A 15,916-nucleotide genomic window follows, 5' to 3' on the forward strand; every position below is an offset into this window, starting at 1 on the left:
CAAATCTACTGCACTTCTTAATAACAACAAAATGAATGTTATGTCAGCAGCACCAGTGAAGCAATTTTCATGGGAATCTAGCTTGTTAAAATAAGTTTGTGTACATGTATATGGCTTTTTCTTTCTTTCTCTGTGATTACAAATTCGTCTACAAAAATGTGTCTTAGATTAAACCAGGATTTTATTTCCTAGTTGTGGCTCTAGAGCCCTTAATGGATCTTTGCTTGACTCAAATCATTAGAGTTTGTTCCTTTGTTCCAGTCCATCTGGGTTTCACTGAGCTTCCTCAGATGTCTCCCTTGACAGAGTATAGGTATACTTAGCTTATGTATTCAGCTGTGCTAACTTGATAGTTTGGGCAGGAGGTGATATGAATGTGGTGCCCTTGGTATTTACTGAATGCAGTGATCACAAGAAATATAGCAGCAAGTGTCATTATACAAAAGTCTAGAGAAGAAACAGAGAAGAAACAGGAGAAGAAATCATGTATTTTCACAATTCAAACTGAGAAACACAAGCACCTGGATTGCAGAGGAAAATAGAAGAATTATCTGCAGACAATGAAATATTTCCTAGTGTGTCTAAAGATTTTCACCTGGTATTAGTAGGGTTAACCAATTAACCTGCCCAATTGTGCAAAGTTTTTAGGGGATAGTAATTGGAAAAGAGGATTAATAGAGATGCAGAAGTGAGGAAGTATTTCCAGGTATCACCTGAGTCCCATTACAGACAGACAGAGGATATTGTTTCCTTCCTGTGCAAATAGTCTGACATCTAGAATGCTGTTTGATGGGTGACAAGGAAATAAAATAAAGGGGAGGGGGGGATTTGCTCTTTAAGTAATACAGCTTTCTCCCTCCCATCTTTACTTCTCCCAGGTATGTGTATCACAGCTCCAAGTGGATGGTAGCCGGAAATGCCGACTCTCCTGTGCCTCCAAGGGTCTATATTCACCCTGACTCACTGGCATCTGGAGACACCTGGATGCGGCAAGTTGTCAGTTTTGATAAACTCAAACTGACCAACAATGAGCTAGATGATCAAGGCCATGTAAGTCCCAAAGGGTTGCATTCAATTTTCAGCAGATGTCCACTTAGCTTTGCCCTTTCTAGCTCTCAGTATTGCCAAACATTAGTGCCACTTTCTTACCTTTCTTAAGGTATTCCCCTCTTCCCCTCTGTTGTATCTATACATTTATGCATGCAGAGAACCAATTTGGTGTAGTGGCTAACAGTCTAGGCTAGAAATTGGGAGACTATATGTTCTGATCCCACTGTAGGCACAAAGTGAGCTGGGTGACTTTGGGACAGTCTCACCCCTAGGAAGTAGGCAATGGTGAACCATCTCTGAAATCTTGCTAAGAAAACTACAGGGACTTCTCCAGGCAATTGCCAAGAGTCCACTGATCTGAAGGCATGTACGAATACACATAAAGTATTTCCTTACCTAGTTAGCTAGTTCATTTGATTATTTGTCAAATGTATTTATTTAATTATCCATCACATAATGTGTAGCACATACATTATCTTATGAATGTGGTATACAATACAAACAAAACAATTTAATTAATCTTAAAAACCACTTCTATTAAAAACATAATCAAAACCACGGGAGAGTAGATCCAAGGTCTTGCATACAATATAACCATTTCATGGGCTCCCCAGTTCCATGGGATCCCCAAGTCTGGCAACAAAACCAAGTTTTAAGGGATTAAAGGAACATCCATCCTCCTTGATGGGGATGATGTTCCTCAGGGTGGGTGCCTGGCCAAGAAGGCTCTCCTTCTGGGTCCCATCACCTAGAACACCGTAGACAGGACCTGTAATATGCCTCTCATGTCAGAGCTGAGGGATGGTTAGATATAACTGGGGATGGGGTCCCTCAAAAACACTCTGCAGAGATTCTCTTCATAAAACTATCTCTATTGTGAAGATGCTGATATTGTCAGCCCAAATTAGATAGCAGCCTCATCCCATCCCTTCCTGCAATTAACTCTTCAAAAAGTAGGGCTCCAAATTTTGCTCTCCCTGTATCAGTAATCTATGATTTGAAGTGTCCTTCTTAGTTATTGATTTCCAAATCTTAGTGCCAATCTTTGTTTTGAAAATAATGCATTCAAGTGATTCTCTTTTCTTGCTTGTTTTTTTTAAAGATAATCTTGCATTCAATGCATAAGTATCAGCCACGCATCCACGTTATTTGCAAAGATTTCAGCAGTGACTTGTCTCCCACAAAACCAGTCCCCACAGGTGATGGGGTGAAAACCTTCCATTTTCCAGAGACCGTCTTTACCACAGTTACCGCTTATCAAAATCAGCAGGTAATCAAAAAGGAACCCTGCAAGCTTTTTCCTGTCACAGCACTAGTTTTGATCCTACATTTAGAGCAAGAAGGTGTGCTCTTTGACATCCTTTTATTTAAGTGATTTTTATTTTTTTATTATCATTATTGTTTTAATGCCTTTATTGGAAATGGCTGTCTTCGTCTGTAATTTTTTAAAAAAAGATTGATCAGCGATCTTAAAATGAGCTAGAAAATGCATAATATTCATGAACAGAATCTTTCTCAAAAATATGCTCATCTTTTAAAATCAAAAAGTAGATCTGTACTATGTTTGCCCAACATTCTGACCCAGCTCCCTCTCTTCTGTATCTAGTTGACAAATAACATTCCTCCGAGGACCAGAGATATTTGTGGGACCTTAAGACCATCCTAGCCAGGATTGGAAAAAGGCATCTCTTCATTTATCCTAGTCTTACAGCTTGGGTGGTTGACAAGCTTCACAACAGCGTAGTATTCATTCTGAGTTTACAACTTCATGAGTTTGAATCAGATTAAAGGTTTACTTAAGATTAGATTGTAAAGAAACAAAAGGGAATCAGGCAAAACCAACAAGAGAACATTGTGAGAGGGAGATCAGTAATTGATCCTAAAGCCATTTCGGTATTATGTCTACTCCAGTGGTGGGATTCAAAATTTTTTTACTACTGGTTCTCCAGAACTGGTCAGAACCTGCTGAATACCACCTCTGGTCTACTCATAGCTGGAATGTGGAAGAGATTGCAGACATGTAAATGGACATATTCCCATTGGCTATAAAAGTTCCTGGGAGGGTAAACTCAAGGCCATCTCACAGATTAAATAAACATGGACACAACTGATTTCCCAATTTATGTTCTGGAAAAACATAAAATTGAGTGGTAAACTTTAACTTTTTCTCCTTTTCTCCTATAAAATTGAAGTCAGATTTGTATATTTGATGATGCACAATATAAAGAAAATTAATAGAAGCCAAGTCGAGCATTATTATCTATATTTCAACAGTTTCAGAGGGGAAAGTATGACTTTAGGTGGCATAAATCTGTTCTATAATTCAGATCGCACTGTTGAATAGCTGAAACATGTTCAGATCATGATATTTTTAAGACCTTCTGGTTGCTAGCACAGTAATCTCCCTTTCACATATGAAACAAGGCATTAGTAAGGAAAGGTTACTTACTTTCTAGAAGGTTAAGTTTAGGATTTAATTTCATTTAGGACTTAATATCACATACTGTAACTTAAACTTTATGTTTGTTCTGATAGGGCATGATATACAGATGTATATCATGGGGAGCAGGGGAGAACTCTTCTCACTCTGGAATCTGGCTGAGCTGGATGTGTTTAGAGTGTCACTTGTTTAGTTTTTTAACTCCTGGAAACCTGTCTGCTTGGAACTGCATTTCACTTTGGCTGATGTGGTTTAATATCAGATGATGTTATTAAACAATATCAATCAAATTTTAGTTTTTGACTTTTGATAGCATCTTCCATGAACCTACCAATGGGTTTGGGAAATGGAACTATAAATTACAATTCATGGATGAAGAAATATGTAAACAATTTGCTTTAAATTGGAAAGAGGAAAAATAGTAAGTATAGTTCGATTGCAATAGATCAGTAGACTGGTGATCTAAAATTATAATATAGGATGACATATTGAAAGAAAAGGCAGGTGGGAAGAATTCACTGTATTCCTGAGGCTGCATTCCTCAGAGGAACAAAATTTGTTATAAATCAGAACCATTGGACAATTACAAGATCACTGTCAAAGTTCCAACTGACGAACCCAACCAAGTCAGCACTCCGAGATGTACATTTCTTCTCAAAGAACTGTTTTATTGAGTATATCACTTTGGCACACGTGAAAGCAAAACCAACTCTAACAATTTTCCATGGTTTTAGTATAATTAAAGAATAGATAACTCCCTCCCTCATTGTCACAGGATACATTGTCCAATTAGGTGTTCTGGCATCCCCCTGGCAACTCCTTCCAGTCTCTGGCCAGCACCTGTTGAGATGACATTGGTTCCAATGGGATCATTTGTTGTTATTGTCTGATCTGACATTCCAACCCCCCCCCCCCCAATACTGTGTGGCAAGCTGAGAAACGGAAAGATGGCTGCTGCAAGTCTGATCGGTTTCGAAGTTGATGATCACCTGTAAATATGGAAATTCATTTCTTTGGAAGAACTCCAGATAATCTTGATCTAAATATCAAGATTATCTGTCTGTCCGTCTATCCACCCATCCATCTTAAATACTGAATGGCTTTTGCAGAATATAAAGAAAATATTTTGTACAATTTATAACTTCGATGGATATTGAGATCACTACATTGGATAAGAGATTGCAGGGTTGAGAACTACAAAGGATTGCAATTGTCTGAGGAGCTTGCCCTGAGCTATGGAATGAATCTCTTGTATTGCAAATAGAGCACTAAAAACCCATTGGTTATGTCCTGAACCATTAGTTGACAGCAGAGACAATATGTTTTTAATTTACTTAGAAAACATGTTTAACTTCATTTTGGCAAGGCAAGAAAGCAGTGTGAATGCAGTCTTGCATGCTTGGATAACAATAAAAATGTCTAAGAATGGAATAAATATATTTTCATATCATTCAGAATGGAACAATATAGTTCATATCATTTTAGTAACATTCTGAGTTAATCTCTCCACCCCACCCCCCATCGTGAGTTTCTTGCATTAAAGGAACCAAAGAGAGGTTATGGGTCATGTGGGTTAGCCCTGCTGTCTGTCACACCCAGATGTATTGACCTTTGTCTCCTGCACTTTTGATTCACTTGGAAAACATCTGTGTATATGTATTAACAAATCATCTGCACTAGAGAGTTTATATCTTTCTTCACGATGTGACTGAGCTCCAGTTTAAATACATGGATGACTTGTAAATTTTTCAACTATCAAGAAATGCAAAATCACAGATGCTCATTTGGGAGATGAAATTTATTTTAACATTCCATCTGAAACTGCATTTGTTATTCATATAGCAATGCAGTTACTGTATACATACATACTATTGTTCAACGTCCCTGCTCTAGAAGTTGGTGCTAGATTTCATTAATAAAGAAACAGTAAAAGGGGAAAGTAAGGAGCAAGCGGAGTTCCATAAAATCAGATAGCTTGGAGATAAGTTTGAATAAATTAATTGTTTCATAGGCAATGCAATAAGAAAGAAAAGTTTGGTGAAAGTTTACAATGATGAATAAGATATTCACTATGGAATCTGAATCATTTTCTGTCCCCCAGATTACCAGGTTGAAAATTGACCGAAATCCATTTGCAAAAGGGTTCAGGGATTCTGGAAGAAACAGGTAAGAAAATTCCTTCACGTCTTCCCTTCTTAGCATGCCAATTTCTTCTAGGTCAGTGGGTGGAAGAGATGATATCTCCTGCTATGGGCAAAGGATTGGACTAGAAGACCTCAAAGGTTTCTTCCAACCCCATGATTCCACCTCCATGCACAATGTATAGAGAGTGAAAATGCTTTGCAACCAACACTTATGGTAACATGTTTGCTTTGGAGTTCATACCTCTTTCAGTGAAACTTTTCTCAAGGCAGTTTAGAAGTAATGACACAGTAAACCCAGAATCCTATAGGGACAGACACAGTCCAGCAACTTTATGCTTTATGATTTGTGCATGAGTTATTCAATTTTTGTGTGGTAGCATGGTGGTTAGAATGAAGCACTGCAGTTCAATCCCGACTGGCTCAAGATTGACTTAGCCTTCCAACATTCTGTGGTCAGTAAAATGAAGACCTAGATTGTTGGGGAAAATATGCTGACATTTCTGAACTGCCGTAATGCTGTGAAGCACTATGGAGTGGTATATAAGTCTAAGTGCTAAGTGCTATTGCAGTGAGAACAACAGTGCTATTATAATAACCAGGTTCCACTGGAAAAGTAAACCAAAATTTCCTGCTTTAGAGTTCTGCTTCTATGCAATATTTAGCCAAGCAAGGTGTATTTAATATCTGTAAAAATGTATTAAATCTATTGGTGGTAAATTTAATGTAATGCTTAAAATGGCATACTGTTTTTTGCAATGCTGTTTTCTCAGAGTTCAATATAGTTACCATTTGCAACTGGAATTAATCTTTGGTAATACATCTTTTGTAAATATTAATGTAAGTTTTGCTCTCTAGCCAAATATAAAGTCAGGTAGATTTGTATGGGTTGGCTGCACTGCTAGCCAATTCCCAGTCATAGACTTCTAAAGAACTAATACAGCAAACCTCATTGCATTTTTTTTAAAAAAAGAAATCAGCATGAATGTTTTCATATTTTGAAATACATTGCCTTGCAGAATAGACTTGTCCATTTAATTCATCTGAACCTATGCTGGGAATCAATAAACTGCATCTAAATCTTGCTCTGCCTCTCACTTTACCTGCTTTAACCCTCTCAGGCACCTTTTTAAATTAAAGTCTGTCTTGCCTCTTAAAAGTTGAAGAGGTTATTCAGAAATTATATAATAAAGGAGTCTGGTTCAGGTGTTATTGCCAGAAGGTATGCTGATTTTCTGGGAGGGCAGCAGAATTAGAATTAACACAGTTGTGGAGGCGGAGGCTTTCACTAAAAAACACAATGCTCTCCTAGACGAAACAGGGGATGGTACACAAGAAATGAAGGAGGGAGGGGCCGAGGCTCCGCCAGTAGACAGGAGGGGGGGAGGATGCAACACCTAGAAGACTCAGGTCACAAAAGTGATTTGAAACATTATTGCAATTGTTGTTATAATGTAACTTTATGGAAGTGATACAAAAAATGATTGAATATACTGATGACTTAGTGTAAAACTCAAAACTGCCAATGTTTATTCAAATGTTGATGTTTTTCTATTTTTCTTTGTAAAAGTTGTGAGATTTGGGGGGACTACTTTCTCCCGCATGATGTAGCTGTCAAAATTTTCCATACCTTTTTTAACCCCTTTTCCTTGAAAAAAAATTGTAAAAACCAATAAAAACTTGTTAATAAAAGAAGAGGTTATTTGCCATTATTCTGAATTGAGGATATTAAAACAAGGGAAGGGTTAATTTCATTATTTGTGCAAATTCAGAGGTTACTGGCTAAATTCAGGCTTAGCTGAATGAAATCCCCAGAAGGTCTTCATGTATTACATTTGGACGTTTTCCTGCCAATTGAGAGCAAATGGAACCAGGTCCCAGACAAGAAGCATTTAAATGGTTTGGACTCTGTGAGGAACAAGTACCAAAATGGTGCTGGAGGAGTGGCTTATCCAAGGCTGTAACTCTTCAGGGCTTCCCAAAATAATCAGATGCTGTCTGCAGCAATGCCCAGGCACTTAGAGGTTGACAATTATCCAATGATAATATCTTAAGCCTGCTAATCAGACACTCCTTGATTTACAACAATTGGGGCTGGAATTTTGATTGCTAAGTGATATGGTCATTAAGCAAATCATCCTGTGATTGGACATGATTTTACCACCATTTTTATCATTGTCATTAAGAAAAGCCACATGGTTGTTAAGTGAATCTGACTGCCGGGAAGGTTGCAAATTGTGATCATATGGCTGCAAGACGCTGCAACTGTTGTAAATGTGATCCAGTTGCCATGTGTACACATTATGATCACATGGGGTGGTGCAAAATTGTAAATTTGAAGTCATTTTATCTGAGGCCATTATAAGTTTGAAACATTGTTGAATAAATGGTCATAAGTTGAAGATATTCTCAGGAGACAAACTACAATGACAGAATTTTTTTAAAGAATGAAGGGGTCCATGTTTGCCAATCAACAGATTTAAGCATATAGTATAGCTTTGTCCAGGATATGCCACGGTTCTCTTTTCTTTCAGTTGCCACCGTTTTATGGCTGGCCATTTGTAAAATCACCAAAAGCCTCGGTTTTTATTCCCTATTCTTCTCCTAATCGCAAAATTTCTACCAATACAGAAGTATTTACGTACATATGCTCAGACTCACAGTTGGAAGTTGCCACAAGGAAGTTCCACCATTTTATTTATTTTTCATTCAAAGTAAGAGTTTGTGGCTATGAAAGAGCAGTCAGGAGAGGCATTAAAGAAGAGCAGCTGCTCTTAACTTAAAATGATCCATAAAAATGCTTTTGGCTACATGGAGGGGAACCAAGGATCACAAAGATGAAAAACAATAGTGATAACTTACTATGCTCTTATCTTCCATTACCATTTTTTGTTCCTTTTAAATCTCTTTCTCTCTTTCTCTGGTCATGCTTTCTGAGTGTGAAATATGAGTAGCTTGTATCAAAAAGAGAATGCATTTTCCTTTTCTTTTTTCCATCAACCTTTTCTATTTAGTAATCTGTTTTTCTTCCTTTGCTGAAAGGGAGTTGAGGTCTGTTTGCTCTCAGTGTGTGGTTCTATTTTTTTAATTAGCTAAGTGTAGCATTTGTAAGGTGTGTAATAGGCATTCCTGACATGTTTGTTCATATAGTCCATTTATCCCATACAATCCTGCTAAATTGAATACTTCCCCCAAGGATTGGAATAGGCTGAGGCTTCCAATTCCTTTTAGGGCAGGGGTCACCAACCTTTCGGATCTCAGGGACCACTAAATTAATAATTTTAAATCTTGCACACCACTAATATGATTTTTTTAAAAAAGATAAATAGCATTTAGTACAATATAAAAATGCAAATAATTTTTCTGTGGACCACCAAAATTTTCTCATGGACCACCAGTGAGTCCCGTGGACCACTGGCTGGTGACCACTGTTTTAGGGCACTGAAAGGTGTTTTTTGACATTGAGTTTTCAATGCTTTTTAAATGTTTTTACTGCTTTCATTGTGAGTTATGGTACATAAAGTGGGTGGCCAAATAGGTTTCTAAAATAAATAAAACTTGTTAGCATAAAATATTTAGATACATACATCAATTTTAAAAGAAATAAGAAGGGTATGCTTGTGTACAGGAGCAAGGAAGAGACCTAATGTAATTTAGTCCTAGTCTTGGTAGTTGGGCTTTGTATTTCTTCTCTGGCCATCAGAGAAGGTAAGTCCATCTCCCAGAGTTGCAATATTACATCCTGCCCTTTCTAAACAATTAATGTACAGATCAGGAATTGCCTAATGTTAAAGAATGCTAGGTAACAGAATGATTTTTATTCATTTAGTTATTTTCAATTTCTACCATATTTATCCAAAGACTTCAGGAAGTATATAGCATTAAAAAATGAAGCACAATGATTAAAATTGATGCAACTGAATCAAAATCCAAACCAAAATCCATCCTTAAAATAATTAAAACTTTGGTGAAAGACACACACTACTGACCTCTTCTCAAATTCTGGGAGAATTGGAGCCAAATATGTACATTTTTTTCTCACATAGCAACAGCCAAACTTCCAACAACAGAGTCTTCTTCTCAGGACCCTCTCTGGCTGAGTAATTAGGTTGGTTCAGGTAATTAGCACATAAACCATTAAAGGCTTTAAAGGTCAAAACTAGAACCTTACGCAGTACCTAGTAGGCAACCAATAATCTATTCCAACTATTAGGAGTCAGTTTAATTTTTTTAGAGCAGGCACCATATGATTTCTGACTTTGGCTGCCATATTTTAAAGGTAAAGGTAAAGGTTCCCCTCGCACATATGTGCTAGTTGTTCCAGACTCTAGGGGGGCGGTGCTCATCTCTGTTTCAAAGCCGAAGAGCCAGCACTGTCCGAAGACGTCTCTGTGGTCACGTGGCCGGCATGACTAAACACCGAAGGTGCACGGAATGTTGTTACCAGGGCCGGATTTAGATGAAAAGAGGCCCTAGGCTATTCCACTTATGGGGCCCTTTCACCTCCCATTTTTAAGTTTGTAAATTACATGAGAGATAATAAAATACATCATTACTGTGATATATATCAATATATTAAATGAAACATGTTGTAATTGGTACTAACCTTTATGAAAAATGTGGCACGGATAATAAATTGTAATTTTAATTTTGCTAACAATTTGAATGTAGGCCCCTCTTGATCTTGAGGCCCTAGGCTGAAGCCTAGTTAGCCTATAGGAAAATCTGGCCCTGGTTGTTACCTTCCCACCAAAGGTGGCTCCTATTTTTTTCTACTTCCATTTCTACATGCTTTCGAACTGCTAGGTTGGCAGAAGCTGGGACAAGTAATAGGAGCTCCCTCTGTTACACGGCGTTAGTGATTTGAAACGCTGAAATGCCGACTTTTCTGATTGACAAGCTCAGCGTCTTAGCCACTGAGCCACCACCATATTTTACGCCACCTCAATTTGTGGACACTTTTCAAGAGAAGCCCCAGAAAAGATGCACTACAGCATTTGAGTTATAAGCCAAGGGACAGCTAACCACTAAGTCCAGTCTACTTTGGAAAGTGCTGCAGTTGTTACACTAGCTGTAATTGTGAAAATGTTCTCATTGCCATCTACAAATCAAATGACGCGTATGGGTCAAGGAATCTAGATTTTGAATAGGCTTTCTTGGGGAATGCAATTCCATCCGGATCAGGCTTCGGTTCAGTCTTAAGAGTTCAGTTTCCACTTTACTAACAGCACCTTTTGTCTTGCTTGGATTTAATTTCAGCTGAGTTTCCTACAAATTGCTCATGGTTCTTGAAAATTTGGAACTCTTTCTCATTTATTTGTACAGCCTCTTTTCATATGTGAGCAATGGCTTTTCATTTAGTGAAACGATTTCATTAAACTCCTACAGAGAAATGAATCCAAAGTCCAGAATAAGTAAGGCAAATAATTATGAAAATTATGTGATTGGTGTAGCCTTAATATATAATGTAAAAATAGCTTTTTCAGTTTCTTTCTTATTAATGGAGAGTCGATGCTAAAAATTCTCCCTGACCTTAGTTTTCCATCCTGCTGTGCTGATCCAGAAGGATGCTTTGGTGATATATATTGAAGCCGTATCATTTTAGAAAGAACTGGATTAGGCTATATTGTAGTGGGGATAACATCATTTTTCCACACCTCTTTTTTTTCATCCATCTCCACTTTATCTATTTCCCCAAGTCTATCTCTCATTCATCTTAATCATTTTGAACATATAGAGTTATAGTTTGTAAATGAAATGAGAATTCTCTTTGCTTTTTTGCTATAAACATCTGGAAAAGTATTTATTAAAAATTAAATACAAGAGCATATTTTTGCAAGACAAAGTATCACACTGAATGTACATTTGCTAATACATTGCAAGGTCAAACTGAAACTTTAAAAAGAATTGGGAAATTATTTTCTACAAGTACAAAAGCATCCATGGCCCATATCTGGTTACTGAGCTTTTTGCAAAGATTTGGCTTGGCTTCATTTTGGAGCAACCAAAATTATTTCTAAGCAATATGCTGATCACCTGCTAAAGGACTGTTAAATACAAATCCTGATGTGATGCTGGGCCTTCATAACAAAAAAGTTATATAGTAATAGATTTAGTAATAGATTTTTAAGTACAAGTCAAGGACTGGATATTAGAGATAAATCTCAAGTAATAAGCCAAAACTAATAGGATTTGCATGAATGTGTGCTTTGCTTTCCATTATTACAGTATTGGAATAGCATTCTTACTAAGCAACAATCCCCAGTTTTTTGTTTTATTGCAAAGAGCCATTGTTGAAACAATGGACATGGATTTATGTGGAATATAAAAAGGCAAAAATAAATGAGATAACAGGTGTTGTTTTTTTTAAACCCTGGGTTTCCTTGTGGCCTTGCTTTCTAAAACTTGCTCACGAAGACTTAGTTTTAGCTTCATATACTCAAACAAATTCTTCATTTTGCAGAAAAACCTTTATTGTCAATTATTTCTTAGAACTCATTTCAATCTCACTTGAGAAGCTTTCCTTCATTGGAAGCTCCTTTTTATCTGGGTAGGACTGACGCGTAATAATTGCAACTTCACATACACGCAGGCCAGAACATGAAAGGCACACGTGTCTATGTAAATGTGCTGTTTTATGGGACATTTTATTCTGAAAAAGACTTTTTAGGGTCCAGGTTTTATACAGGTGTTTTGGGGAAAGTCCCATTGAATGCATTGGAGATATGGCATTTATTTCTGATCAGCTCTGTCTAAAAGTGTCAGTTTGGAGCTTAGAAGGAGGTTTCAGAGAACAATGATGGTTGTAGGCAACAGGGAAGGAGGACCATATGGAAGGCATTACTGAAACAAAGAAATATATCAAATATCATTCACCATTTTTGTACCAAGGGATCCTTCTATAGTACCTGTTATCACAATGTAGTGGTCTTCCCCCTCCTTCGTGAAAATCAAACAACAGAGACTAAACCATATTTTTCTCTTTTTTCCTTCCTTTCAGGCTATCATTAATAAAAGCATGAACAATAGAGTTTTCCATAGAATAGGCACCAGAATTGGAGGGTGTGCTGTATCTTAATCAACAGATTAATAGTATAACTGAGCCAAGTTATATAAAGGAGGTTTGTCCTTGGTTATATTCAATAATTTCCACGGAGACTCTGAACATCTTCTGTAGCTTTAGTAGTGACATGATGTAATTGGGTTTTATGAACATCTGAATCATCTGGGTTACATTTAAATTTTGCTGCATTTTTCAGACAAAAAGTGGAAACACTGTATGCAAAGTTAAACAATACACACCAGTAGGCTCTGATGAGATGGATGAATACCTGTCTCCTGTAATTCCCCAATCTGAAAAAAAGGAGAAATGTTGGCAAAGTGTATATTATCATATGAATATTATTATGCTGATTTCACATAAATCATATTTGAACAGAAATGAATTGAAGTCTTGTTGCATCGCCATATTTGTAGTACTTCTTGCTTTCCACTGTGTGAACTTTGGATATAATGGCTTCTGTTATCTTTAGCAATCTAAACATTTTTTGTATTACCTTCTTCTCATGGAGTTCTGGGTGGTCATTTTACTGAGAGAGAAAATCTGTGATGAAACATTCTGTATTTCTATTCCCAATTGCAGACTTTTAGCAGCTGATACACCCTGGCAATTTCTCCATTCCTAAATTAACTATTAAAATCCTATGTTTATCAACTATAGCCTTGCTTCCAGGGTGATTTTGGAATGTTATTTCCTGCTTCTAAGCTGCAACCCCCGGTTGCAGGTGGGTTGCTCCCGGTTCTGCCCGGATCAGGTGAAACAGTAGTGGTGGCAGGGGAGGCTCTGTCCACCTGCCCGGAAGCTTCTGTGCATGTGCAGAAGTGGTGCGTGCATGGACATGTGCACGAGCAAACCGGCAGCGCCGGGATTTGCAACCCAACTCTGCCCCCCCCCCCCCAGTCTTTTCATCAGCAAAGGCCTTTAGGGATCTTGAACTCCAGAAATGGAAGATGAGCACGTTCTCAAAGTTAATGAACCAAAAGAAAGAAGACAGAAGAGAGGAAAGAAAACAAACAACAAATGATTGAGTAATAGCAGAAGGTGAATTTCTCTCTCTTTTCTTAATACTTCTTTCTCCCAACTGTTATTTAGCATGAAGACGCCATCCTGAAGAAGCCATTCCCAGTTCATCACTGCCTTTGATTTTGCTCTGTGGACGTCATCAGCTCCCTCTTTTCCCCCCCGATAAACTGCATTGAATTCTTTGTCTTGCTTCAGGTGGACATCTAGTTCAGACTTAGCCTTCTGGGGTTAAGAATGAATTGGGTCCAATTCTCTCTCATTTTTCCAGAGGAAATTTGGAAGATGGATAGTGTGTCATTAGAAACGTAGGACGATAAAATTAATGGTTGTCGAGTTGGTAGAGAAAACCATGCTTTTTCTTACTTGCTAAAGGAGAAATACATCTTCATTGATGTTTTTAACCTTCCTTCCCTCTTCTCTTCTTTTTTTTTTCCATTTTGCAGAACTGGTCTGGAGGCCATTATGGAAACATATGCATTTTGGAGGCCCCCTGTGCGCACACTCACCTTTGAAGATTTCACCACCATGCAAAAACAGCAAGGTGAGCCGCTTTTATAAGAGGCAGCAGACGGGTGGCAACGGAATAGCCTCAGCGTGTCATAAGAGACATCTGGCATCCAGCTGAATTCATGAAACTCCTAAGTCTCTTGACAGTCAGGCAAAGATATAAAACAGAATAGCCCAGCTACTAGTTTCAGAAATAGGGAAAAATTTGTAACATAGAGTTTCTATAGCCATTCAAAGGGGCTGTTCTTATCTGGGCTACTTCCCCTTGTGGTAGAGGGGAGGTCCGTTGCTTCGCATACTTTCTGTTCAGATGTTTCAAAGCTAAACCCCAAATTAGGCACTACTTTTTGTACCTGGATTAACCAGGAAAGCCTTCCACTGCCTAAAATTTGAGAGTTGGTTGGATTCAACAATGATAAAAGTATGAACCACGGTGAAATTCAGCAGGTTCTGACAGGTTCTGGAGAACCGGTAGCGGAAATTTTGAGTAGTTCGAAGAACTGGTAAATACCATCTCTGGCTGGCCCCAGGAGTGGGAGGGAATGGGGATTGTGCAGTATCCTTCCCCTGCCACGCCCACCAAGCCACACCCACAGAACCGGTAGTAAAAAAAATTAAATTTCACCACTGGTATGAACCTATATGACCTGGTTCATGAAGAGATTCATGACTTTTTTAAAAAGCCTGTCTAATGAACCACCAGATTGAGTGCATAATGTTTTTTTCAGCTGATTAATGGATGTTCTTCCAAGTAGTTGAGCTATTGCTACCTCCCATCCCATGCCATCTATAATTCTCTGATGATGATGTTGCTTGTTTGTATGTTTACGGTTTCTACCTTGCCTCCCTGCTGAGCAATGGCTACTTCTTGTCACTGCCAAGGAACATGGAGCACTGTTAGATGATCCCTGACTTTAGCAAAGGCCACTTCTGAAATAAACGTTTGCTAATATATTTCCTGGGAAAACTGGCAATATTTCCAGTCTGTTTGTTACAATATCCCTTGAGGATTTACATTCTTAAATAGCATAATATTCAGGGGTGAGATTCTAAATGGTCACTGGAAAATCCTAACACTGGTTAAGGGATCCCTGTCTTCTCCTGAGTGATAAGATGGCAGGAAGAAGCTAAACTCCCCCCCACTTTCCCTTGGTTTCAAGAATATTTCAGCAATTAGTTAAGATTATTATGATTTATTCCTGAGTATCCAGAAATTATAGTCCATTGCAGGTGTTAAGAATTTTCTGCAAAACAAACTTCCCAGACCTTTTTTTGCTTATTTAAAACATTATATATACTGACTTTTAATTAAATAATTAAAAGTACAAAATCAGATAAAGCAAGTGAGAAGCAATTTGACACACAGCTGCAGAAAATTCTAGGCTTAAAAAAACTCACCAGGAAATTAAAATGATATTAAAATAATTGAAATCTGTAGCGTAGATACACTATTTGGGCTCTGAGAGGATGTATTAGACCCAAAAGCAATCTAGTGCCCTTAGGAATATGATCCCACCTGGCAGAACAGTATGTTCTGCTTTCCTCCACAAAATCTTCCAGCCTAATGTAGTTCAGATAAGGAAGTGGGAAAGACACACTTTATTTTCTCAGAGTACATAGGATTGTGCAGTGCTGGGAATTCAAATGCCAAAAACTATTTTGGATCAAATGTGCCTTTTTCTAGGGTGGTGAGCT

General features: G+C 37.8%; 1 protein-coding gene across 1 annotated transcript in view; it reads left to right on the forward strand.

The window, feature by feature from the left end:
* The window catches only part of TBX15 (T-box transcription factor 15), an 81,030-nt gene that overhangs the window by 51,818 nt on the left and 13,296 nt on the right, over positions 1 to 15,916 (forward strand). Inside the window, exons 4-7 of the mRNA XM_081944475.1 lie at positions 879 to 1,050; positions 2,153 to 2,320; positions 5,592 to 5,656; positions 14,158 to 14,255. Of these exons, the coding sequence (XP_081800601.1) occupies positions 879 to 1,050; positions 2,153 to 2,320; positions 5,592 to 5,656; positions 14,158 to 14,255 (503 nt within the window). The remainder of the gene's footprint in view (positions 1 to 878; positions 1,051 to 2,152; positions 2,321 to 5,591; positions 5,657 to 14,157; positions 14,256 to 15,916) is intronic.

This window comes from Natrix helvetica (genome assembly GCF_964273705.1).
Source record: "Natrix helvetica genome assembly, chromosome: 2".
Classification (NCBI taxonomy): domain Eukaryota; kingdom Metazoa; phylum Chordata; class Lepidosauria; order Squamata; family Natricidae; genus Natrix; species Natrix helvetica.